This window comes from Enoplosus armatus, chromosome 10, assembly GCF_043641665.1.
Source record: "Enoplosus armatus isolate fEnoArm2 chromosome 10, fEnoArm2.hap1, whole genome shotgun sequence".
Taxonomy (NCBI): Eukaryota; Metazoa; Chordata; class Actinopteri; order Centrarchiformes; family Enoplosidae; genus Enoplosus; species Enoplosus armatus.
The window spans coordinates 18,202,763-18,229,828 of record NC_092189.1 but is presented as its reverse complement, the minus strand read 5'-3'; the positions used below and the strand labels follow the sequence as shown (position 1 = coordinate 18,229,828).

At 38.8% G+C, this 27,066-nt stretch overlaps 3 protein-coding genes across 3 annotated transcripts in view; all 3 read left to right on the top strand.

The window, feature by feature from the left end:
- The window catches only part of LOC139290956 (uncharacterized), a 247,986-nt gene that overhangs the window by 91,599 nt on the left and 129,321 nt on the right, over nt 1-27,066 (top strand). The gene's annotated exons all lie outside the window — the stretch shown is intronic.
- Nucleotides 2,367-10,409, top strand: LOC139291661 (uncharacterized). The gene is made up of 8 exons (XM_070913763.1): nt 2,367-2,382; nt 2,511-2,840; nt 3,086-3,442; nt 3,598-3,711; nt 9,074-9,403; nt 9,649-10,005; nt 10,161-10,263; nt 10,379-10,409. Exons 1-8 carry the CDS (start codon nt 2,367-2,369, stop codon nt 10,407-10,409), a joined length of 1,638 nt encoding a protein of 545 aa, XP_070769864.1.
- On the top strand, nt 23,342-25,162 carry LOC139291660 (signal-regulatory protein beta-2-like). The gene is made up of 6 exons (XM_070913762.1): nt 23,342-23,357; nt 23,485-23,814; nt 24,059-24,415; nt 24,571-24,690; nt 24,825-24,883; nt 24,987-25,162. Exons 1-6 carry the CDS (start codon nt 23,342-23,344, stop codon nt 25,110-25,112), a joined length of 1,008 nt encoding a protein of 335 aa, XP_070769863.1. The 3' UTR covers nt 25,113-25,162.

Genomic DNA, 27,066 nt, shown 5'->3' with positions numbered 1-27,066 from the left:
GACCCTGATGAAGGCCACAAACCAGAAGGATTGATAGATAGATATAGAAAGATATGTTGTCTATCTATTTTCATTCTCTGTACATCTTTAAGTTGTTGAAGTTAGGCGACAAACTTCCACTCTGTTTTGGTAATGTACATTTGTGGTTTTCTCCCAGGTTGACATGAGTTCCCTCCCTCAGATAAAAATATGCAGGTCAGAAACTCTTCATGGCCTCCATGTGAATGTGTTCCTGTGATACTGTGAGAGAGGCGCTCTGCTGCCGCCTTTCACCAGCCCCCTGAGAAGAAGTGAAGCGAGTGCAGAGGATGGATGGTTTAACAGCCCTCCCCAACTCTGTACGCTGTGCTCTTCCTGCTGATGTGACAGGCAGTCAGAGAGGGCGGGTCATCATCGATGATGTGGCGCATCTGAATTGGCCGGCTCACACAATATTTAAGATGGCTCCTCTGCCCATGAGCATCACTGCAAATGGCTGAATAGACCTTTTTATTATCAATTATTAGTTATTTTATTTGAAATTTTGATTTGGAGACATAACATAGGCTCTTACACTGTATTTAGAGATGTATTACACATGAAACATTTATAATTAAAGGCTATTTCAATACATTCTGTAAAATGACGACTTATGTAGTGAACAAAAGTGGCTTTATTGTAAAGCTCATCTTTTCGTCATCTGATTTTCATCAAAGGATGGGAGTGATGAAATGAGAGAGCAGATGATGTTTCGATCAAATCTTATTTAACCCCCAACCCTACAAGGGTTAAAGCCGTGCTCTAGCCACAAAGCTACAGGATAACCAGAAATGTCACTATTTTATGTTGAGTGTTACTTTAACAGTAACAATGGCTTGAGTTTCGATTTATACATCCTACAGTCATTAAATGTAAATGATTGAACAGAAATACGTAAAGTCGTCGTGAGTCCAGTCTCTCAAGGAATTACATGTACTTTTTTGCAGTGCATCATGCATTCAGTGCTAATGTTATTGCCAATGCAGGAACTACTGCAATGTGCAATTTAGCATGACCATGACTTTAAAGACCCTGCACACCCACACAGCTGTTGTGAATTACCCTGTCTGAGGTGGAAGTCGGGTGAAGTTACGCTGTGAATTACCTGTCATCAGAAGTTGATATAGTACTGAGCATGATGAAGGTGTATGTTGTCCCACTCTAACAGGTGCAACAAAACCAACAGTAGGGTCAAGTGCAGTTTGAACACACACACACACAGTTGTGAGAAGAGGTCTAATTCAACAACAGAAATTAAAACACGTATGTAGGTGGACTTTCATCTGCAGGGACTTTAATTTGCCGTCTTAATGACATTTTTCTAACCATAACCAAGTAGTTTAGTTGCCTAACCTTAACCAGACTGTAAAACAAAATGGCATTGAACATTTGATCCCCACTGGTCATGAGGTTTTGTTTGGAAAGACATCGTTTCACTTCTTCTGATTTGATTGTGAGTGTGATGGGATTAATGGAGCAAACAATGATTAGTTAGTCAGTCATGTTGGACAGGAACAATATCCATGGATCAATGAAAAGATAGCACCTGCTATCAGTTACTGAACACCTCTATTTACAGCAAAAAGTTCTGATAAACCGACTGTATGCTACCTGCGCATCACCAAACAGCAGACTGACAGAGTTAGCTGCCAGCTAGTGAACATAGTGGAGCATTTAGCAGCAAGAGAGACGGATATTTCTGTCTGTCAGGAGTTGGTGGAGAACAAAAGCAGAGAGAAAACTTATATGAGTACAGAACTTACATTTGCCAGGTTACCAGAACATTTACTCTATCTATTTAAGGTTTTCTGGAAATCAATTACAACAGCTACAATTCAAAAAAGTCAATAAACACAACAGACTAAAGATCTTCTTCCTGCCCCTGTTGTTCAGGGAAACTCTCTTAATTCATGATCCCCACAAGATGAAATGACATGTAATTTTGAACAGTGTGAGCATATTGGTGAATATCAGCTGAAAAGTCCATCAACATGAAGTGAAAATATAAAGGGAACCAGATTATTTTGGATTACAGTAGTTCACATCAAATCATCTGTTGTGTTTACGCTCAGTGTCAGTTATAGAAACCCACCATGAAACATGAAACAAAAGCTTGCTGTTGCTGTTGTTTCATGTGTTTAGGTTGGAAAGATAGTTGAGATTATTTCCACTGTGGTGGTACAGTGACATTGGCCAACATAACAAGAGACCAATGAGATTGCTCTGAAATTGTTCCCTCCCACTTCATATGGTTACATTAAGGTGAATCATCTTCTAATACGGTCTAATTTAACTGTTGTCTCAAGTGGATTAACAAGGAAATGCTGGTCGTATTTTATTTACTGCTGATGCTCAGCGTTGGGCGTAAGTATATAAAGTTTTTTCAATATATATTTCAAGTACATTGTCATCTTCTTGCATCAACTTAGCACAGGGTATATATGAATCTATCTCTGTTGTTAATCACTGCTCCATTTCATTTTATTTTTTAGGATGCACAGATGATCTGATCTTTGGGACGAAGACTGTTGGTGTTGGAGATGATGTGACTTTGTCGTGTACCCGCCAGACATCTGAGCATTCAGTAAAATTATTTTGGATCAGGCTTGTTTCTGGAAACTTGCCTGAATTCTTGGGAGGAACAGTTTCCTTTGATTATGATGGCGTTAACAAGACTCCTCGAATTACATCAAAACAAGAGCCTGGATCATTTGTTCTGCATATTAATAACACAAAGCTAAGCGATACTGGAGTTTATTACTGTATAAAAGTAGACAAGCTCAAAATGACAATTTTGAAAGGAACATTTCTGAGTATTAAAGGTAAATAAAATACCACAACCAGACATTTCACATTCCTTTAAAGATTTAACCATCATGCTTACATCAAACACCATTTATAACAGCAGGTCACACAGTTTTATTTTCCTACATGTATGTGTAAAGGTAGTACATGTTTCCATAATTTACAGGAAAGTAAGTTTATGTATATGAATTAATATTTTTAACTACTTTTCTTTTCATTAAAGTGAATATCACATGTTTATTTTCACATTTGTATTTCCCAGGACCAGAACCTGATATCACTGCCGTCATTCACGTCCCTCCATCTGATCCAGTCCGTCCAGGAGACTCAGTGACTCTGCAGTGTTCAGTCCTCTCTCGCTCTGAGAACAAGACATGTCCAGGAGATCACAGTGTGTCCTGGTTCAGAGCCGGATCAGATGGATCTCATCCCAGTGTCATTTTCGCTCACGGAAACAGTGGTGATGAATGTGAGAAGAGTCCTGACGCTCGCTCTCCACAGAAATGTGTCTACAGCTTCTCTAATAACGTCAGCTCCTCTGATGCTGGGACTTATTACTGCGCTGTGGCCGCATGTGGAGAGATATTATTTGGACATGGAACAAAACCGGACATTGAAGGTAACAGAGAAGCAGAACATGTCCATAAAAATCATTCATTTTGAATCTGGTAGAATCCATTAAGATCATGTATCACAAAACATTTGTTTCTAATGCATTCAAACATCAAAATAACAGTAAACTTTCATTATTTGCTCCTTTTCATATTGTTTCAGGACTCAACATGTGGGACAGTACAGTTCTGATTCTGCTCTGTGCTGCTTTGGCTATAAGTCTGATTGTTATAGCTTTTCTCATTTCTTCCATAAAAGCTTGGGATTGTTGCAATGGTAAGGAAACATTACTTACACCTTATTCCACCAGTTCACTGGTTTCACATTCGTGCTGAGTATAAGTCAACCGACAGAACAGTTCCTCTTTGATTTGGTGAAATTGAATCCTTTTTTGCTAATCTTTATGTGTTGTAATTGTCTGTATTTCCAGCACAAATTATAATACATTTCTCATTGTTTGGTCAACAGGCACTGCAACTACTGGTGAACATCAAAATCAGCATTTAAGGACTTTAAGAGTAAGATTAACCTTCAGAAAAGTTATTTTCTTTTTCTTCTTTAAATGCATTTTCTGTGATATCGTCATCTCACAAAATTTGCCATATATTTTCTCAGAGAGATCATGACACATCTGTTTATTCCGCTGTCGTCTTCACCGTGATGAAAACCGGCAGTGGTGGAGCGAGGGGTGCAAAAGCAGCGGAGAGAGAGAGGATCTACGCTGCTGTCAAGGCCTTTTGGTTGGATTAGCAATTCAGTCAATTCCAGCAAGAAATCTTGGGTTATTGTAAATCATTTGACCTGGAAAATGAAACCGTCATTCCATTTTTGAAATGGATATGGGCATTTTGGAAATGTTGGTAAAATCATCAAACATCTGGCCACTTCATTTGTGACCTTTAAATGATATATTTTCCATCTTTACTAAAATGTCTGACTTACAGGTACAACATGAACTCAGAATTCAGATGATGAAGCATCAAGTAGTACAACTGAGTTGAATATGGCCATAGTCAAGTTATCATAATCATTAACACCTATGTTAACATTACAGTCATTTTATTTGACCTGCTTTGGCATTGTCCACATTCTGATAATTTAATTTCTTTTTTCCTTTTTTCTTTTTCACCACTGAAAGTAAACACAGCTTTTGAATTAGAGAAAAGTAGCGCATACTGATCCGTACTCTGTATCAGCCAGTAACCTGTATTAGAACCGGTATCAGGAGAGAGAAAGTCACATTTAATAAGTTTATTGCATCATCATGCATGAATCTTGTTTGGAGACCATATGCCAGTAATCCTGTTGTAAATCAATGTCTGCACAATGTATGCATGATGCTTTTTCCTTATTGTTTTTGTTGTGTGACCATGCAAACCATTTGTGAACATGAATTGGAACGATATCAAACTATGTCAATAAAAAAAAGGGTTTTCTGTCCCAAGGTTGTGGTACTGCTGTGATCTGTCATTGTGCAGACAAGCGTTGGATAATCTGGAGATTCCCAATCAAAGAGAAGGATTCAGAGCTACTGAAACTAATATTTGAATAATACAAAATAAGAGTTTATCAAGTTTCTCTTGTAGCATTTTGTATCTGTTAAATGGGAACATATCTACAAATAAAATTTCTTAACATGAATTTCCCCTTCAACATATTTTTATCAATAACGATTGAAGATGCAGGTCCTTTATATCCATTTTCAACAAAACTCCAGAAGCAAACAGTCCTTTGACACTGACAACATGTCACCTTACAGAAACAATGGCACACATGCTGTGGCAATGAATTAACAAAGCAACTGGAAAGCTGCTGCTCTCCCACAAAATCAGCTGAGTGCAAAACTTTTTTAAGAAACCAACAACTTCCTCTTATTATGAAGTTTCAGTTGGGAATAAAATGTTGCATGTGAACACATTAACATGAGCTGAGGCCCTCTGTAGAGGCTTGGGCAGCAGTGCGCAGGCCGAGGAGTGTTGCTGGTTGTGGTAATGTGCTCCAACACCAGAGGACACACACTCTGCTGTGTATTCTTGCTTGTTCCTCTTCCCACTTTTCACTTGAGGAGAAATCCAGCGCTGCATAGTTCACTGCCTTTGCTTCACCATCCTGCAAAAATATAATAATATGGAGTGTATTCATAGTGTTAATGACAAATATCTCACAGATTGGTGGTGAGTGGTGGCAGGATTGCTTTTCAGTGACTTTACAGTGAGCTTAACACTTAACACACTTTAAGTGTCATTTCTCAACAGTCAGTTTATTATCTTTTTTGTATGTTATGAGTATAATATTATGTGTCGTGTTCAGAAGAATTGATCAATGAAAAGGGTAATGGTAGGCAGAATATTTACCACACACCCACATGTGGATCACTACACACACCGTCACACACCGCCACATATTTACCAGATCATTTGATTGATCCACAGCTGACCTATATGGTTACTTCTGTCATAGCGGTGTGATTTTTGTCCTCCTCTCATTAAAGGACACAGATAAACACACAAAATACTTTCAGCACATTCAGTTTTTGGCACTACAGTTAAACACACATTCAGTTCGGTCAGAGGTGAAGTGCTTTGATCAGAGGCAACTGGTGATGGTAACAAGCAAATGATAGTTTGTAATGTCTGAAATTCGATGTCCAATACTTCCTGCTGCAGTAGGACGCTGTAGTTGGACATGACTCCAACATTCAACATCAGACCTACTATCTAGGTTGTGAAATGATATTTTATCTATCAAGGTTTACAAAGTGGAAATCATAGTGATTGGCTGAAATGTAGAAAGTGAACTTCGCCCAATATTCAAACCTGTGATCTATGTTCAGTGTTTAGTTAAAAACAAGTACTGGAAGTCTTTTAACTTCTGTGTTCCTTTTGACACAGTGTATGTGTGGATTTAAAGGCTTTTCACTTTGTATGTTCTACCAGCACATACATACGTACATATCCTGAGGACAGACACATTTTCAAAAAGGTTTAATCTTTGTCTGAATTTGGATGTTCAGATCAACAGTTAGAGGAGTAAAAGAGGACATTTGAAATAATGTTAGCTACAGCATAGGTGGTAACCTGTAGGTTTGAGAGAGACAGTTGCAGAGGAGAGGCAAGAGGAAATGTGGCCAAAACCACACAGAAAATCAAGACATGTGGAGAACTTACTTACAGGTAAACATGTACGAGAAAAAGAGGGCTCTCATGAATGTGCAATGTTTCATCAAGATAGAGTATAAAGGCCTATCACTGCCAAAATCCACGCGCACTACTGGAAAACATGTTGAAAAATATCAGGAGACAACAACTCAAATGAAGAAACTGCAGAAAAGTGGGTCATGACTTGGCGTGACTGGGTGGGTGTGTGTGTCCAACACCCTGCACCCTTTAACTACTCCTGTCAGTTGTTGTGATGTTGATATTAATCAATAACTTAGTGTTATTCCACTTGCCTTTTTTCAAAAGGTAAAAGAGCAGAACAAGTACAGCTTCCTGAGGTTAAAACACAGAGTGAGAGAGAGAGAAAAGACCCTTCGTGTCCACACCTTAGTGTGAAGCCCAACCACAACAATGCTGAAGTTTCCATGCTTCATTTGTTTGTCAGCGGTGACTGTGAATGTGTGTTTATATGTGTCTGTTTGTGTGTAAAGGTACAAAGCAGGACACAAAGTACATGAAAGTATTTACTTTTTATTATTTTTGTTTTGTGTGTTATGTGTACACGCGCTGAACACAGCGTTGTGTCAGGGAAGCATCGATTTAAACTGCAACAATCCTCCTGCAACACTCGTAGTATTAAGAACATCTTTGTTGTCAAACCAGCATGTTTTGGGTTGTGGTCAGCAACATGTTGACCCTGATGAAGGCCACAAACCAGAAGGATAGATAGATAGATATAGAAAGATATGTTGTCTATCTGTTTTCATTCTCTGTACATCTTTAAGTTGTTGAAGTTAGGCAACAAACTTCCACTCTGTTTTGGTAATGTACATTTTTTTCTCCCACATTGACATGACGGCTCACACAATATTTAAGATGGCTCCTCTGCCCATGAGCATCACTGCAAATGGCTGACTACATATTTTTATCTATTATTATTCATTGTATTTTACATTTTGGGTTTGGGGACATAACGTAGGCTCTTGCACCGTATTTAGAGATGTAGTACACATGAAACATTTATAATTAAAAAACATTTTAATACATTCTGTAAAATGACCACTTTTATGTAGTCATTTATATGAGTGGCTCCAGTTTCCAAAACTGGAAACCGGCTAAGCCTGGTCTAGCATACTGCAACATGAATACATTTAACAGTTTTCATACTGCATACTACTATGAAAAGCAATATGCACTACATTCTTTGGTATGTCGTATGAACTAAATACTGCATACTGCAGGCTTAGCTCATGCAGGTATTATGACGCTGCATCACGAAAGTCGGAACAAACTTTTAAATGAGACCTTGTAGATCTAATATGAGTGAAGATTCAGTAACTGGGTTGCTTATTTCTCAACTCAAATTTGATAAGAAACAGATTTTGGTGGACTGCAAAAGTGAAACAAGTTTATGTAACATTGATGGCAAACCACCGCCAGCGCTTTGCACTGTGGGCCACAGTATACGAGACAGACTGGTCCGATGCAGACTGGAGATTTTTCCTGAATCAGTACGACATACAGGTGTTTTTGACATACTGCATGAATTGCTTTTGTTTGTATACTACATACTACATGCTGCTACATTCTGGCCAAATCAGTGCGTGCTGCTGGTATAGTAGACGGTTTCCAACACATCCAGCCACTGACTTTAAAGGCCCTGCCCACCAACACAGGTGTTTTCACTTTGGAACAATACCCAGGAATCCAATCAAAAATAGCACCTACTATCTATTTTATGGTTTCTGGAAATCAGGCTACAACCCCCCAAAAATATGGTAATACAAGACTGAATGAAAACAACACAATAAAGATGTAAAACACAAAAATGTGCTGTATTGTGTCATAGAGTCTCTTCCTCCTCCCCCTTGAGTTAGAGGAAATTCTCTTAATTCATGATCGCCACAAGCTAAAATGACATGTACTGTAGGGTGGTCTGTGAGTGTGTGTGTGTGTGTGTGTGTGTGTGTGTCCTCTGTCCTGAACAACGTGACCATATTAGTGAATATCAGCTGAAAAGTTCATCCACCTTTAGTGAAAATATATAGGAAAATGTCTCAGTGTCAGTTATAGAAACCCACCATGAAACATGAAACAAAAGCTTGCTGTTGCTGTTGTTTCATGTGTTTAGGTTGGAAAGATAGTTGAGATTATTTCCACTGTGGTGGTACAGTGACATTGGCCAACATAACAAGAGACCAATGAGATTGCTCTGAAATTGTTCCCTCCCACTTCATATGGTTACATTAAGGAGAATCATCTTCTAATACGGTCTAATTTAACTGTTGTCTCAAGTGGATTAACAAGGAAATGCTGGTCGTATTTTATTTACTGCTGATGCTCAGAGTTGGGCGTAAGTATATAAAGTTTTTTCAATATATATTTCAAATACATTGTCATCTTCTTGCATCAACTTAGCACAGGGCATATATGAATCTATCTCTGTTGTTAATCACTGCTCCATTTCATTTTATTTTTAGGATGCACAGATGATCTGATCTTTAGGACGAAGACTGTTAGTGTTGGAGATGATGTGACTTTGTCGTGTACCCGCCAGACATCTGAGCATCCAGCAAAATTATTTTGGATCAGGCTTGTTTCTGGAAACTTGCCTGAATTCTTGGGAGGAACAGTTGCCTTTGATTATGATGGCGTTAACAAGACTCCTCGAATTACATCAAAACAAGAGCCTGGATCATTTGTTCTGCGTATTAATAACACAATGCTAAGCGATATTGGAGTTTATTACTGTATAAAAGTAGACGAGCTCAACATGACATTTTTGAAAGGAACATTTCTGAGTATTAAAGGTAAATAAAATACCACAACCAGACATTTCACATTCCTTTAAAGATTTAATCATCATGCTTACATCAAACACCATTTATAACAGCAGGTCACACAGTTTAATTTTCCTACATGTATGTATAAAGGTAGTACATGTTTCCATAATTTACAGGAAAGTAAGTTTATGTATATGAATTAATATTTTTAACTACGTTTCCTTTCATTAAAGTGAATATCACATGTTTATTTTCACATTTGTATTTCCCAGGACCAGAACCTGATATCACTGCCGTCATTCACGTCCCTCCATCTGATCCAGTCCGTCCAGGAGACTCAGTGACTCTGCAGTGTTCAGTCCTCTCTCACTCTGAGAACAAGACATGTCCAGGAAATCACAGTGTGTCCTGGTTCAGAGCCGGATCAGATGGATCTCATCCCAGTGTCATTTTCGCTCACGGAAACAGTGGTGATGAATGTGAGAAGAGTCCTGACGCTCGCTCTCCACAGAAATGTGTCTACAGCTTCTCTAAGAAGGTCAGCTCCTCTGATGCTGGGACTTATTACTGCGCTGTGACCGCATGTGGAGAGATATTATTTGGACGTGGAACAAAACTGGACATTGAAGGTAACAGAGAAGCAGAACATGTCCATAAAAATCATTCAGTTTGAATCTGTTAGAATCCATTAAGATCATGTATCGCAAAACATGTGTTTCTAATGCATTCAAACATCAAAATAATAGTAAACTTTCATTATTTACTCCTTTTCATATTGTTTCAGGACTCAACATGTGGGACAGTACAGTTCTGATTCTGCTCTGTGCCGCTTGGGCTATAAGTCTGATTGTTATTGCCTTCCTGATTTATACCATCAAGAAAAAAACGTGTGGTTGTTGCAACGGTAACAGAAGTTTCTCATACATCAATCTATCAAACAGTATTTTTCAAATGGTGACTTCACATGATTTACATTACTGCTTTGTGTAAATGAACCTACAGCATCTTTCATATCTTTGTGTTTATGTTATAACACAGCTGCCGTTGCTCTGCAAACAAACGCTGCAACAGCCGGTGGTGATCAGCAAAGTCAGCAGGTAAGGTATATAAAGAAGAGATTCAGCTGGAAAAGTTATTGTCTCTCAACATGTGTAAATATTAAATTCTGCCACCTCATAACATGTTTCCATGTATTTCCTCAGAGAGATGAGGACTCAGTGGCTTATTCTGCACCAACCTTCACCAAGAGGAGAGCTGGCAAAGCAGAGAGAAGGAATGTAAAGCCAGCAGAGGGAGAGACGATCTACTCTGATATCAGGGCTTTTTGATTTATTATCATTCCAAACAATGGATTTGCTGATTTACTAAATAAAAATGTTGTCTGGCACACTGTGAAAAATATACTGCTTCAAATCAATTTCACATCTGATATCAGTAACAATATTTTGATTGGGTAACCTTGAAAATGTTTAATGTATCGTTTCAATATCATATTTAGTCTGTTTGCAATCTTTGTATGACTTTTTTTTATCCTTTTTTATCTTGTTATTTTATATAATGGCTTTGATTGATATCCTACAGCAATGTGAATTGCATTTATATTAATTCTTGCTTCATTTTATGGCCTTTTTTTTATAATGCTGACACTCAAAAAAGCTTTTTGACAGATTCAACTTGAAAGAGACGGAGGGTTGAGGACGGTTTTCTTTCTGTCTCTTTTGTGGCAGTTTTATGGCTGTTAACTTCTCCTATACGTATCAATGCAATGCAATGCAACAATCATTAGATAAACTGAGTACCTATTTGCATCATATAAAAATGATTTCATGATTGTGGTGTAACCTAAACGTTCAGGTGATATATATGGATCTGTGTAAACTTGATATTGAGTTCTAGTGAACAGCAGAGATTTGACAGTGACTGACAGTGGCTTGGTGACATTATTTGTATGTAGTTGGTTTCTGAGATGCTTTCGGGCGACAATATTTTGGATTTTACTTGATTAGCATCACCAGTTTTGCTTTTTTTCCCCTGACACAAGTATGTCCATCTTTTATATTACATGTTTTGCTTTCTTAATAAATCTTGCTAACACTAAATCTTGAAACTCTTGCAGGCACTCTTGAGCGGGTTTTTTTCTTCATCAGGTTCATAGTCCTTTTTCCACAACAGACATTTTGACTTGTCATAGCAGGAAAAGACAAACAACATTAAGGATGGGCCATTCTAGCAATGCAGCTATTAATAATGTTACTAGTTGCACATGTTTAACACGTCTAACTGTCTGCTGTGAAAAACGTCACCTTTGGTTTCACAACACTTTTGTCACAAGTGCACAGAGACACAAAGTGGTAAAGAGAGGGAGAGACTAACAGACAGACAGTCAGTGGTTTTGACAGTGACCTGCTGTGTATCTGTCCACCACAACATCCCTCAACTGAAGAACAGACTTGACATGAGACATGAGAGCTACATGAACACATTGAAATCATTGTTTTACTTTCTTCTTAACATGCTCATTTAAAGTACAAATAATGTCTATGTGTTTTTAAAGATGCAACCATTACAACCATATGTATTTGCAATCTTAAAATATAAAATCATCATGTTAGTTCACGTTTTGTTTTAATTTTAATGTAAATATTGATTTATTCAGCATTTATTTGGACAGGCGGCAAGTCCATCACTGTGCCAAGTGACCTTAGCAAAGCTGTTAAACCTATTTGCAGATAATCAGGTCAATGTAACTTAAGATCACAGTTAAAAAGAACCAGGGTGGGACCAGTGAATGATTAGCACCTCCCCCCTCTGACAGCAACTATCAATGAAAAGCAGCAAACGGCAAGAAACTGGGATGAAACATGGTCATGGGTCGACTGGGTGGGTGTGTGTGTCCAACACCCTGCACCCTTTAACTACTCCTGTAAGTTGTTGTGATGTTGATATTAATCAATAATATAGTGTTATTCCACTTGCCTTTTTTAAAAAGGTAAAAGAGCAGCACAAGTACAGCTTCCTGAGGTTAAAACACAGAGTGAGAGAGAGAGAAAAGACCCTTCGTGTCCACACCTTAGTGTCAAGCCCAATCACAACAATGCTGAAGTTTCCATGCGTCATTTGTTTGTCAGCGGTGACTGTGAATGTGTGTTTATATGTGTCTGTTTGTGTGTAAAGGTACAAAGCAGGACACAAAGTACATGAAAGTATTTACTGCTTTTGTTTTGTGTGTTATGCGTACACGGGCTGAACACAGCGTTGTGTCAGGGAAGCATCGATTTAAACTGCAACAATCCTGCTGCAACACTTTTAGTATTAAGAACATGTTGTTGTCAAACCAACGTGTTTTGGGTTGTGGTCAGCAACATGTTGACCCTGATGAAGGCCACAAACCAGAAGGATAGATAGATAGATATAGAAAGATATGTTGTCTATCTATTTTCATTCTCTGTACGTCTTTAAGTTGTTGAAGTTAGGCAACAAACTTCCACTCTGTTTTGGTAATGTGCATTTGTGGTTTTCTCCCAGGTTGACATGAGTTCCCTCCCTCAGATAAAAATATGCAGGTCAGAAACTCTTCATGGCCTCCATGTGAATGTGTTCCTGTGATACTGTGAGAGAGGCGCTCTGCTGCCGCCTTTCACCAGCCCCCTGAGAAGAAGTGAAGCGAGTGCAGAGGATGGATGGTTTCACAGCCCTCCCCAACTCTGTATGCTGTGCTCTTCCTGCTGATGTGACAGGCAGTCAGAGAGGGCGGGTCATCATCGATGATGTGGCGCATCTGAATTGGCCGGCTCACACAATATTTAAGATGGCTCCTCTGCCCATGAGTATCACTGCAAATGGCTGACTACATATTTTTATATTAGCCCCCTGTGAATGTGATAAGCAATAACACATTCATTCAATAAATCAGTAAGTCAGTCTGTCAATAAACAAATGAAACAAAATCAAAATTAGACAAACTTAATAATAAATAATACATTCCCAGAGACCAACAGTTCACCACCTCAGAGTGTCATTGAGAAACTTCCTGTTTCCACATGACAGTGGGCTTCAGGAGGAACCGCCCAGCACTGCGTTGGTTGTGGAGTCCTTCAGGTTCCTGGGATGTACTATCTCTCATGGCCTGAAGTGCGAGACTTGCATCCACTCCGTTGAGAAGAAGGCCCAGAGACTGTTGTTCCTATGCCCCTAGCCCTTATGTCCTACTCTACATGTAGATTTGGGGGACACATCTTTCTGATCTGTGATGTACAGTCTTTTCTTAAATGTCTTAGTTTGGCAGTATAAATGAAAGTACCTCAGATATGCAATACTTCTTCTATACTTCTGTATCACTGATCATAAAAAAAGTGTATATTCAACCTTTCAAGTATGTTACACTGATATGCAATAACTTCCACAATCAACATGTCCAACTGTACATTAAATGCAAAACTTCCATAGAAGTGAAATGATTGGTTTTGGAAGTTGGCATAGTAGACTGGGAATGTAACTTCAACATTCATAATGCAAACCTCCTGAAATAATATGTGAACTTAAACAAACTATAAGGTTTATACTGCCACTTATGCACAAAGAGGTTTCCTTTCAAGTATGTTACACTGATATGCAATAATGTCCACGATCAATATGTCAAGCAGCACAATTCAATTTTCAATTCAATTTTATTTAAACAGCACCAAATCAAGTCATCTCATATAGAGCAGGTCCAGACCATAGAACAGAACCTAGAATATTACTACAGAGACCCAACAGTTCCCACCATGAGCAAGCACTATGGCGACAGCGGCAAGGAAAAACTCCCTTTTAACAGGTAGAAACCTTGAACAGAACCGGAATCTAGGTGGGCGGTCATCTGCTTTGACCGGTTGGGTTGGAAAGAGAGACATGGAGAGAAAGAGACAGAGAGACAGACAGACAGAGATGCACAGCAACAACAGTGGTAGAAAAAACTAATAATAATAGAAATATGACTAATAATAGAAATTGCAGCGGTGAGAGTCAAGGAGGCCCAGGGCAAAAGCAGTCAGGCATACCAGGACAACGATCCTCAGTAAACTGTGAGATGAGAAAGCACAAGGAAGCTCTGGGGAAGATACAAAGTTAGTAACATACATTGGTGGGACATGAGGGTGTAAAAATGGAGAAGGAGAGGAGAAAAGAAGAGCTCAGTGCATCATGGGAAATCCCCCAGTAGTCTACTAGTCTAGACATATAACAACACAACTAGGAGCTGGTCCAAGAAATTATTCGTGGTGAAAGTCAGCATACGAGACTGGGAATGTGATGCGCAAATTCATGATTCAAATTTCCTAATCTCACATGCTAACCTCTACAACGGCACCCATACAACAATATGTTGCACTAATATGCAATAACTTCCACGATCAATATGTCAAGCAGGACAATGACTGCAAAACTTCAACTAATATGCAATAACTTCCACAATCAATGTGCAGCACAATGACTGCAAAACTTCAACTGATATGAAATATCTTCCATATTCAATATGTCTAGCAACACAATGACTGCAAAACTTCAACTGATATGCAATAACTTCCACAATCAATATATCAAGCAGGACAATGACTGCAAAACTTCGACTGATATGCAATAACTTCCACAAGCAATATGTCAAGCAGGACAATGACTGCAAAACTTCAACTGATATGCAATAACTTCCACAATCAATATGTCAAGCAGGACAATGACTGCAAAACTTCAACTGATATGCAATAACTTCCATAATCAATATGTCAAGCAACACAATGACTGCAAAACATCAACTGATATGCAATAACTTCCACAATCAATATGTCAAGCAGGACAATGACTGCAAAACTTCAACTAATATGCAATAACTTCCACAATCAATGTGCAGCACAATGACTGCAAAACTTCAACTGATATGAAATATCTTCCATATTCAATATGTCTAGCAACACAATGACTGCAAAACTTCAACTGATATGCAATAACTTCCACAATCAATATATCAAGCAGGACAATGACTGCAAAACTTCGACTGATATGCAATAACTTCCACAAGCAATATGTCAAGCAGGACAATGACTGCAAAACTTCAACTGATATGCAATAACTTCCACAATCAATATGTCAAGCAGGACAATGACTGCAAAACTTCAACTGATATGCAATAACTTCCATAATCAATATGTCAAGCAACACAATGACTGCAAAACATCAACTGATATGCAATAACTTCCATAATCAATATGTCAAGCAACACAATGACTGCAAAACTTCAACTGATATGCAATAACTTCCATAATCAATATGTCAAGCAACACAATGACTGCAAAACTTCAACTGATATGCAATAACTTCCATATTCAATATGTCAAGCAACACAATGACTGCAAAACTTCAACTGATATGCAATAACTTCCATAATCAATATGTCAAGCAACACAATGACTGCAAAACATCAACTGATATGCAATAACTTCCACAATCAATTTGTTAAGCAGGACAATGACTGCAAAACTTCAACTGATATGCAATAACTTCCACAATCAATATGTCAAGCAACACAATGACTGCAAAACTTCAACTAATATGCAATAACTTCCACAATCAATATGTCAAGCAGGACAATGACTGCAAAACTTCAACTGATATGCAATAACTTCCACAATCAATACGTCAGGCACCACAACGAATGTAAAATGTTCACACTTCATTTTAGGTTTTGGAATTCAGCCGAGTTGTTTGTGAAGGATAAAGTCCTTAAATCTTAACTTTCATAGTCCTAATGCTAACTTTTTATACCAACATGCCACAATTCAAAACCAAAAGCGTATTGCCACTTAAATACTGAAAGGTTTCCTGTCGATTCCATTACACTGACAGGTAATTGCTTCCAAAATCTCTCATTGTATTGTCCTTCCAACACAAGACTAACTAAGAAGTTGTAATTGTTATTCATAAGAACCATCATGGGAATACACACAATCTTGCTCCTCTGACGCCAAACTCAAACAAATGCATAAAATTGAATGCTCTTAACACTAGCCAAACACAAACAGCTTGGTTACAGTTCTATCCAAGTTAAAGGATACGTTCACATCAAGTATATCTTAAAATAGTACTCACATTTCCATACGCGCCTTGAAAGAAGAGTTGGTCGCTTTAGTTGTTCCTCCTCTGCATATTGTCCGCCAAGTGATCTCTTCCCAAAGCAATTTCCTGATGTTTCCTCTTGTCCATTCACTCAGCAGATGCTCCTCTCTCCCTTGAAAATCATCCTGCCGATCTGTCCTGGTCATTGTTTCCTCCTAAATGAAATCCACGTCCTGTCTCATCCAGCTGCATTTCACTTCTGAAGCTGTGACTGACTGAGTGTCACTAAGGGCAACTTCTCCAAGGTTCTAGAATGGCGGTTGATGCAATAAGACATCAAAGCCGCTACAGAATTCTGTGACCGTCACAATGACACACGCAAACATACGCACACACACACACACACACACACACACACACATTCATTTCATTGCCAGTAATGCTGATAATAAATTAAACAATCTAGCGACACGAAAACAATTAACATACTAACATCAACATGGACGTACACATACGGTGTCATAAGTACGAACAATAATCGAAAAATAAAATAAATGAACAGGCCAAAAAACATTGTAGTTAAATATTTGGACTACTTATTGACTGAAAATTAAGGTAAATGAAATAAAAAATAAAAAACCAAGAGCAAGTATATTTAAGGTAAACAAACAAAGAAGTTTTGAAATCATGAAAAGAAGACTTAGATTTAGACTTTATTAATCCCACAGCGGGGAAATTCACAAGTCACAGCAGCAAAGACAGAAAGGTGCAGAAACACACAGCAGACAAGCACCGTGTCAATAAGAATTACAAGTATTTTTTTAAAAAAGAAAAACAATGTAAAAATAATAAATACAGATATAAAAAATATGGGGGACAAAAATAAATATATACACGGAAAATATAAAGTATGTACAAATTGTGCAGATTTCTGTGCAGTTAAACAGTCTTATAGCCGTAGGAATGAACGACCTGCGGTAGCGCTCCTTCTTACACCGTGGGTGTAACAGTCTGCTGCTGAAGGAGCTGCTCAGGGCCCCCACGGTCTCGTGCAGGGGGTGAGAGGTGTTGTCCATGATGGATGTCAGCTTGGCTAACATCCTCCTCTCCCCCACCTCCTCAATGGAGTCCAGCGGGAAGTCCAGAACAGAGCTGGCTCGCCTAATCAGTCTATTGAGCCTCCTCCTGTCCCTGTCTGTGCTGCCCCCCCCCCCCCCCCCCCAGCAGACCACAGCTTAGAAGATAGCCGAAGCTACCATAGTGTCATAAAAAGTCCGGAGCAGTTTCCTGCACACACCGAAGGACCTCAGCCTCCTCAGCAGGTGGAGGTGGCTTTGACCCTTCTTGTACAGGGCCTGAGTGTGGTCAGACCAGTCCAGTTTATTGTTCAGGAGAACACCCAGGAATTTGTAGTTCTCCACCTCCTCAATGTCCCAATCGAATCTGATGAAAAACAGGTTCAGTTGGTTAGCCCAGTCCCTGTCTCCACTGTCCTGGTGTCTCCCCTCACCTTTTCCATGTCCAGAGATCTTCTTAAGTCCTCTCCAGACATCCCTGGTGTTATTTTGCCCCAGATGTTCAAACATTTGTCTATTAGAAATTAAGGAGGGCAGCGGTGCTAGCTGGAAAAGTTACTGTCTCTCAACATATGTAAATATTAAATTCTGCCACCTCATAACATGTTTCCATGTATTTCCTCAGAGAGATGAGGACTCAGTGGCTTATTCTGCACCGACCTTCACCAAGAGGAGAGCTGGCAAAGCAGAGAGAAGGAATGTAAAGCCAGCAGAGGGAGAGACGATCTACTCTGATATCAGGGCTTTTTGATTAATTATTATTCCAAACAATGGATTTGCTGATTTACTAAATAAAAATGCTGTCTGGCACACTGTGAAAAATATACTGCTTCAAATCAATTTCACATCTGATATCAGTAACAATATTTTGATTGGGTAACCTTAAAAATGTTTAATGTATCGTTTCAATATCATATTTTGTCTGTTTGCAATCTTTGTATGACTTTTTTATCCTGTTTTATCTTGTTATTTTATATAATGGCTTTGATTGATATCCTACAGCAATGTGAATTGCATTTATATTCATTCTTGCTTCATTTTAGGGCCTTTTTTTATAATGCTGACACTCAAAAAAGCTTTTTGACAGATTCAACTTGAAAGAGACGGAGGGTTGAGGACGGTTTTCTTTCTGTCTCTTTTGTTGCAGTTTTATGGCTGTTAACTTCTCCTATACGTATCAATGCAATGCAACAATCATTAGATAAACTGAGTGACTATGTGCATCCTATAAAAATGATTTCATGATTGTGGTGTAGCCTAAACGTTCAGGTGATATATATGGATCTGTGTAAACTTGATATTGAGTTCTAGTGAACAGCAGAGATTTGACAGTGACTGACGGTGGCTTGGTGACATTATTTGTATGAAGTTGGTTTCTGAGATGCTTTGGGGCTTATTTGGTTTGTGTGTGACTGTTACAGTTTGATGCAGAGAATAACAACAAAGTCAGAGGCAGACAAAGATGAAGGTAGACCTGGACAGAAGAACAGAGAGAGAGGCCAATAGCAGAATAAACTGGATTTATCCTTCAAATACACAATATGTCACTGAAAGCAATTTATATAATGTTATATATATTGTTAAATATCTATTTTCACCACAATAGTTTTGTGGCTCTATGGCTTCTATTGTTGCTCTGTCGGTCGGTCCAACACTTTGATCATGACTGACAAACCTCAACAAATGTTGGATGGACTGCAACAACATTTTGTATGGACAGTCAAGGTTTCCAGAGGATGTTTTTTGATCCCACAACTTTTTATGAAGTGCCATCAGCAGGTTGACATTTTTGGTGTTGAGTGAAAACACAAATGGACTGCAGGGAAATTTGGTACACAGTGACTCAAGAAATACATGGCAGAGGCAGCTACGTGGATCAGTGGTTAAGATGCTGAAGTTAAGAAGTTAAACTGCTCAAGTTTTTACACACAGAAGACACAAGGCTCCCCTGCTATATTGGCAGTGAACTCGAGAGCAACAATATTTTGGATTTTGCTGACATGTTTACTTGATTAGCATCACCAGTTTTGCTGTTTTTCCCCTGACACAAGTCTGACCATTTTTATATTACATGTTTTGTTTTCTTAATAAATCTTGCTAACACTAAATCTTGAAACTCTTGCAGGCACTCTTGAGCAGGTTTTTTTCTTCATCAGGTTCACAGACCTTTTTCCACAACAGACATTTTGACTTGTCATAGCAGGAAAAGACAAACAACATTAAGGATGGGCCATTCTAGCAATGCAGCTATTAATAATGTTACTAGTTGCACATGTTTAACACGTCTAAATGTCTGCTGTGAAAAAAGTCAGCTTTGGTTTCACTATATTTTTGTCACGTGTGCACAGAGACACAAAGTGGTAAAGAGAGGGAGAGACTAACAGACAGACAGTCAGTGGTTTTCACAGTGACCTGCTGTGTATCTGTCCACCACAACATCACTCAACTGCAGACAGAAGCATGACAAACAAAAACACATATGTTATACACACAAATAAGCTGTTTTTGTTAAAAATGTGTTGAGAAAATATACAGTATGAAAAAATATCAGGAGGCAACAACTCAAATGAATGAACCCCCGCCATCTTTCTGGTCTCACAGAACTTTGTAAAGGCATTCTGCATGTCTGTCCTGAGAACAACAAGCAAAGCCACATGCAACAGCTACACTGACAGAAGCTGCGGTGGGCCGTTTCTCCGCCCTTTGACCAATCATCAAGGCTGTTTACTCAGAACAGACCTGACTATGGGCTTCAACAGGATGTGTAGTGAGGGAAGAGCTACATGAGGCTTCAGAAGGCTAATTTTAGTTGAACACATTGAAATCATTGTTTTGCTTTCTTCTTAACATGCTCATTTAAAGTACAAATAATGTCTCTTGTGTTTTTAAAGATGCAACCATTACAACCATATGCATTTGCAATCTTAAAATATCAAATCATCATGTTAGTTCACGTTTTGTTTTAATTTTAATGTAAATATTGAATTATTCAGCATTTATTTGGACAGGCTGCAAGTCCATCACTGTGCCAAGTGACCTTAGAAAAGCTGTTAAACCTATTTGCAGATAATCAGGTCAATGTAACTTAAGATCACAGTTAAAAAGAACCAGGGTGGGACCAGTGAATGATTAGCACCTCCCCCCTCTGACAGCAACTACCAATGAAAAGCAGCAAACGGCAAAAAAGTGGGATGAAAAATGGTCATGACTTGGCGTGACTGGGTGGGTGTGTGTGTCCAGCACCCTGCACCCTTTAACTTCTCCTGTAAGCTGTTGTGATGTTGATATTAATCAATAATATAGTGTTATTCCACTTGCCTTTTTTGAAAAGGTAAAAGAGCAGCACAAGTACAGCTTCCTGAGGTTAAAACAGAGAGTGAGAGAGAGAAAAGACCCTTCGTGTCCACACCTTAGTGTGAAGCCCAACCACAACAATGCTGAAGTTTCCATGCGTCATTTGTTTGTCAGCGGTGACTGTGAATGTGTGTTTATATGTGTCTGTTTGTGTGTAAAGGTACAAAGCAGGACACAAAGTACATGAAAGTATTTACTGCTTTTGTTTTGTGTGTTATGTGTACACTGGCTGAACACAGCGTTGTGTCAGGGAAGCATCGATTTAAACTACAACAATCCTGCTGCAACACTTTTAGTATTAAGAACATCTTTGTTGTCAAACCAGCGTGTTTTGGGTTGTGGTCAGCAACATGTTGACCCTGATGAAGGCCACAAACCAGAAGGATAGATAGAAATATATAAAAAGATATGTTGTCTATCTGTTTTCATTCTCTGTACATCTTTAAGTTGTTGAAGTTAGGCAACAAACTTCCGCTCTGTTTTGGTAATGTGCATTTGTGGTTTTCTCCCAGGTTGACATGAGTTCCCTCCCTCAGATAAAAATATGCAGGTCAGAAACTCTTCATGGCCTCCATGTGAATGTGTTCCTGTGATACTGTGAGAGAGGCGCTCTGCTGCCGCCTTTCACCAGCCCCCTGAGAAGAAGTGAAGCGAGTGCAGAGGATGGATGGTTTCACAGCCCTCCCCAACTCTGTATGCTGTGCTCTTCCTGCTGATGTGACAGGCAGTCAGAGAGGGCCGGTCATCATCGATGATGTGGCGCATCTGAATTGGCCGGCTCACACAATATTTAAGATGGCTCCTCTGCCCATGAGCATCACTGCAAATGGCTGAATAGGTTTTTTTATTATCAAATATTAGTTATTTTATTTGAAGTTTTGATTTGGAGACATAACATAGTCTCTTACACTGTATTTACAGATATATTACACATGAAATATTTATAATTAAAGGCTATTTCAATACATTCTGTAAAATGACGACTTTTATGTAGTGAACAAAAGTGGCTTTATTGTAAAGCTGCAGTGCATCATGCATCCAGTGCTAATGTTATTGCCAATGCAGGAACTACTGCAATGTGCAATTTAGCATGGTGAAGAGCCTGACCATGACTTTAAAGACCCTGCACACCCACACAGCTGTTGTGAGTTACCCTGTCTGAGGTGGAAGTCGGGTGAATTTACGCTGTGAATTACCTGTCATCAGAAGTTGATATAGTACTGAGCATGATGAAGGTGTATGTTGTCCCACTCTAACAGGTGCAACAAAGCCAACAGAAGGGTCAAGATATGTCAGTCAAGTGCAGTTTGAACACACACACAGTTGTGAGAAGAGGTCTAATTCAACAACAGAAATGAAAACATGTATGTGGGTGGACTTTAATCTGCAGGGACTTTAATTTTGCCGTCTTAATGACATTTTTCTAACCATAACCAAGTAGTTTAGTTGCCTAACCTTAACCAGGCTGTAAAACAAAATGGCATTGAACATTTGATCACCACTGGTCATGAGGTTTTGTTTGGAAAGACATCGTTTCACTTCTTCTGATTTGATTGTGAGTGTGATTGGATTAATGGAGCAAACAATGATTAGTTAGTCAGTCATGTTGGACAGGAACAATATCCATGGATCAGTGAAAAAATAGCACCTGCTATCAGTTACTGAACACCTCTATTTACAGCAAAAAGTTCTGATAAACCGACTGTATGCTACCTGCGCAGCACCAAACAGCAGACTGACAGAGTTAGCTGCCAGCTAGTGAGCATAGTGGAGCATTTAGCTGCAAGAGAGACGAATATTTCTGTCTGTCAGGAGTTGGTGGAGAACAAAAGCAGAGAGAAAACTTATATGAGTACAGAACTTACATTTTCCAGGTTACCAGAACATCTACTCTATCTATTTAAGGTTTTCTGGAAATCAGGCTACAATTCAAAAATATGGTAATATAGTCAATAAAAACAACAGACTAAAGATCTTCTTCCTGCCCCTGTTGTTCAGGGAAATTCTCTTAATTCATGATCCCCACAAGATGAAATGACATGTCATTTTGAACAGTGTGAGCATATTGGTGAATATCAGCTGAAAAGTCCATCAACATGAAGTGAAAATATAAAGGAAACCAGATTATTTTGGATTACAGTAGTTCACATCAAATCATCTGCTGTGTTTACGCTCAGTGTCAGTTATAGAAACCCACCATGAAACATGAAACAAAAGCTTGCTGTTGCTGTTGTTTCATGTGTTTAGGTTGGAAAGTTGAGATTATTTCCACTGTGGTGGTACAGTGACATTGGCCAACATAACAAGAGACCAATGAGATTGCTCTGAAATTGTTCCCTCCCACTTCATATGGTTACATTAAGGTGAATCATCTTCTAATACGGTCTAATTTAACTGTTGTCTCAAGTGGATTAACAAGGAAATGCTGGTCGTATTTTATTTACTGCTGATGCTCAGAGTTGGGCGTAAGTATATAAAGTTTTTTCAATATATATTTCAAATACATTGTCATCTTCTTGCATCAACTTAGCACAGGGCATATATGAATCTATCTCTGTTGTTAATCACTGCTCCATTTCATTTTATTTTTAGGATGCACAGATGATCTGATCTTTAGGACGAAGACTGTTGGTGTTGGAGATGATGTGACTTTGTCGTGTACCCGCCAGACATCTGAGCATTCAGCAGAATTATTTTGGATCAGGCTTGTTTCTGGAAACTTGCCTGAATTCTTGGGAGGAACATATTCCTTTAATTATTCTGGTGTTAACGAGACTCCTCGAATTACATCAAAACAAGAGCCTGGATCATTTGTTCTGCATATTAATAACACAAAGCTAAGCGATACTGGAGTTTATTACTGTATAAAAGTAGACAAGCTCAAAATGACATTTTTGAAAGGAACATTTCTGAGTATTAAAGGTAAATAAAATACCACAACCAGACATTTCACATTCCTTTAAAGATTTAACCATCATGTTTACATCAAACACCATTTATAACAGCAGGTCACACAGTTAAATTTTCCTACATGTATGTGTAAAGGTAGTACATGTTTCCATAATTTACAGGAAAGTAAGTTTATGTATATGAATTAATATTTTTAACTACTTTCTTTTCATTAAAGTGAATATCACATGTTTATTTTCACATTTGTATTTCCCAGGACCAGAACCTGATATCACTGCCGTCATTCACGTCCCTCCATCTGATCCAGTCCGTCCAGGAGACTCAGTGACTCTGCAGTGTTCAGTCCTCTCTCACTCTGAGAACAAGACATGTCCAGGAGATCACAGTGTGTCCTGGTTCAGAGCCGGATCAGATGGATCTCATCCCAGTGTCATTTTCGCTCACGGAAACAGTGGTGATGAATGTGAGAAGAGTCCTGACGCTCGCTCTCCACAGAAATGTGTCTACAGCTTCTCTAAGAAGGTCAGCTCCTCTGATGCTGGGACTTATTACTGCGCTGTGGCCGCATGTGGAGAGATATTATTTGGACATGAAACAAAACTGGACATTGAAGGTAACAGAGAAGCGGAACATGTCCATAAAAATCATTCATTTTGAATCTGGTAGAATCCATTAAGATCATGTATCGCAAAACATTTGTTTCTAATGCATTCAAACATCAAAATAATAGTAAACTTTCATTATTTGCTCCTTTTCATATTGTTTCAGGACTCAACATGTGGGAGAGTACAGTTCTGATTCTGCTCTGTGCTGCTTTGGCTATAAGTCTGATTGTTATTGCCTTCCTGATTTATACCATCAAGAAAAAAACGTGTGGTTGTTGCAACGGTAACAGAAGTTTCTCATACATCAATCCATCAAACAGTATTTTGCAAATGCTGACTTCACATGATTTACATTACTGCTTTGTGTAAATGAACATACAACATCTTTCATATCTTTGTGTTCATGTTATAACACAGCTGCAGTTGCTCTGCAAACAAACACTGCAACAGCCGGTGGTGATCAGCAAAGTCAGCAGGTAAGGTATAAAGAAGAGATTCAGCTGGAAAAGTTATTGTCTCTCAACATATGTAAATATTAAATTCTGCCACCTCATAACATGTTTCCATGTATTTCGTCAGAGAGATGAGGACTCAGTGGCTTATTCTGCACCGACCTTCACCAAGAGGAGAGCTGGCAAAGCAGAGAGAAGGAATGTAAAGCCAGCAGAGGGAGAGACGATCTACTCTGATATCAGGGCTTTTTGATTAATTATCATTCCAAACAATGGATTTCCTGACTTACTAAATAAAAATGTTGTCTGGCACACTGTGAAAAATATACTGCTTCAAATCAATTTCACATCTGATATCAGTAACAATATTTTGATTGGGTAACCTTGAAAATGTTTAATGTATCGTTTCAATATCAGATTTAGTCTGTTTGCAATCTTTGTGTGACTTTTTTATCCTGTTTTATCTTGTTATTTTATATAATGGCTTTGATTGATATCCTACAGCAATGTGAATTGAATTTACATTAATTCTTGCTTCATTTTAGGGCCTTTTGTTAATAATGCCAATGTAGCGGTGCACAGAATGATGTCACACAGGCTCAATCTGGTGCTACACATTTAATGAAGAATTTCTGCAGAATGCAAAAACATGACTTTAGGTTTACAATCGCTGCACAGCGTTTTCTGCTTCAGTGTGGTACACAGAGATTTTCCTTGAACTCACTCGCTCACAACAAACAATGATGACAGAACACTAATACACGAAAATGAAAGATTACATTACCCCTCAACTCAACTAGGGTGATATATCTCATTTATTTCCCTACAAATCATTTGTGTTCAGCATAACACCATATTTCTTCAAATCCCAGTCAATACAACAAGGACAGACAATCATAAAACATGCTAACATGAGTAACGGGGGTTTTTCCCGCATATGAGGGATTCTTATCAAGGCTACGGCTTCGCGCCCCTACTACTACAATGGCGGCCGTAAACCTCCATTAGCTGCTAACTAGCTAACTTTACACAGTTGATACAGTCGCTAATAAACACTTACAGAACAAAACACAATGTCAGAGAAGTACAGCGCAAATCTGGCCTTAGTCCCGGATACCTAAATAACATCACCAGCTTACCTGCAGAACGCAAAAACATGACTTTAGGTTTACAATCGCTACACAGCGTTTTCTGCTTCAGTGTGAGACACAGAGATTTTCCTTGAACTCACTCGCTCACGCGAGACTTCCCTGCGACTCTCCCAGCGCATACGCTCCTCGTATAGCGACACTGACACCTACTGGCGCTTTCCTGGAATAACTGCATAACAATGACACTGAAAATGAATAACATTGTACCTTAAATTCTAACCATAATAAACAGTTTTTCCCACTAACACAAATGTACACATAGGAAACCTACCTAAAACTCTCTTATCTAAAATTACATCCAAGAAATGACTCTGTTCAAGAACCTACACATAGCTTATGGTGCCACACTCTCCCCCTCAATTTTAAATGTCTCCGGACATTTAGTTATCAGTGTTTCCACTTCACATACTGACCTTTCTTACTGAATTAACCTGGCATTACTCTTCATGACACTTCATGTTCATATGACATTAATTACTCTCGTAATTATGACAGTGTACATTCCAGTTAGTATATACCACACATTTTCAGTCATAGTAAACTCCAAATCTGTCCAGATCAACACTCAAATGTAACAGAACTCAAATTTCGGCCACAGTTCATTTAGCTACCAGTCCCTTTGGTTTACAGTACAAGTCCAGTATGTGCTCACAGGATCGACTCTCCCTTACAGTTTATTCAATTCCAGTGTAGTTCTTCGTGTCCATTTCGCAATTACCCCACAATCTTTGTGTCTTTATGTCATGTGACCCTAACTTGTTACCTCTATTATCCAAGGTCACCACAGTCTGTTGCAAACTGGAGGCTGGATACTCATGTGTAGATTCTCGACACCAACCTCAACCACAGTTGGCTCACCCAAAACTCCATAGGTCAGCATCCTCGGTCGGCGTCTCCTCCTTTGAGAGTAGCTGACTGCAGGCTGTGGTCCTGGATCATCCTCCTCTGATGACTCTTGTAGACTCTCTCCAGACTCAGCAGCATTGTCCTCACCACCTGCCCCTGATGTGACGTCCATGATGTCTGCCTCCACTTCCACTTATTCTGGCTCAAATG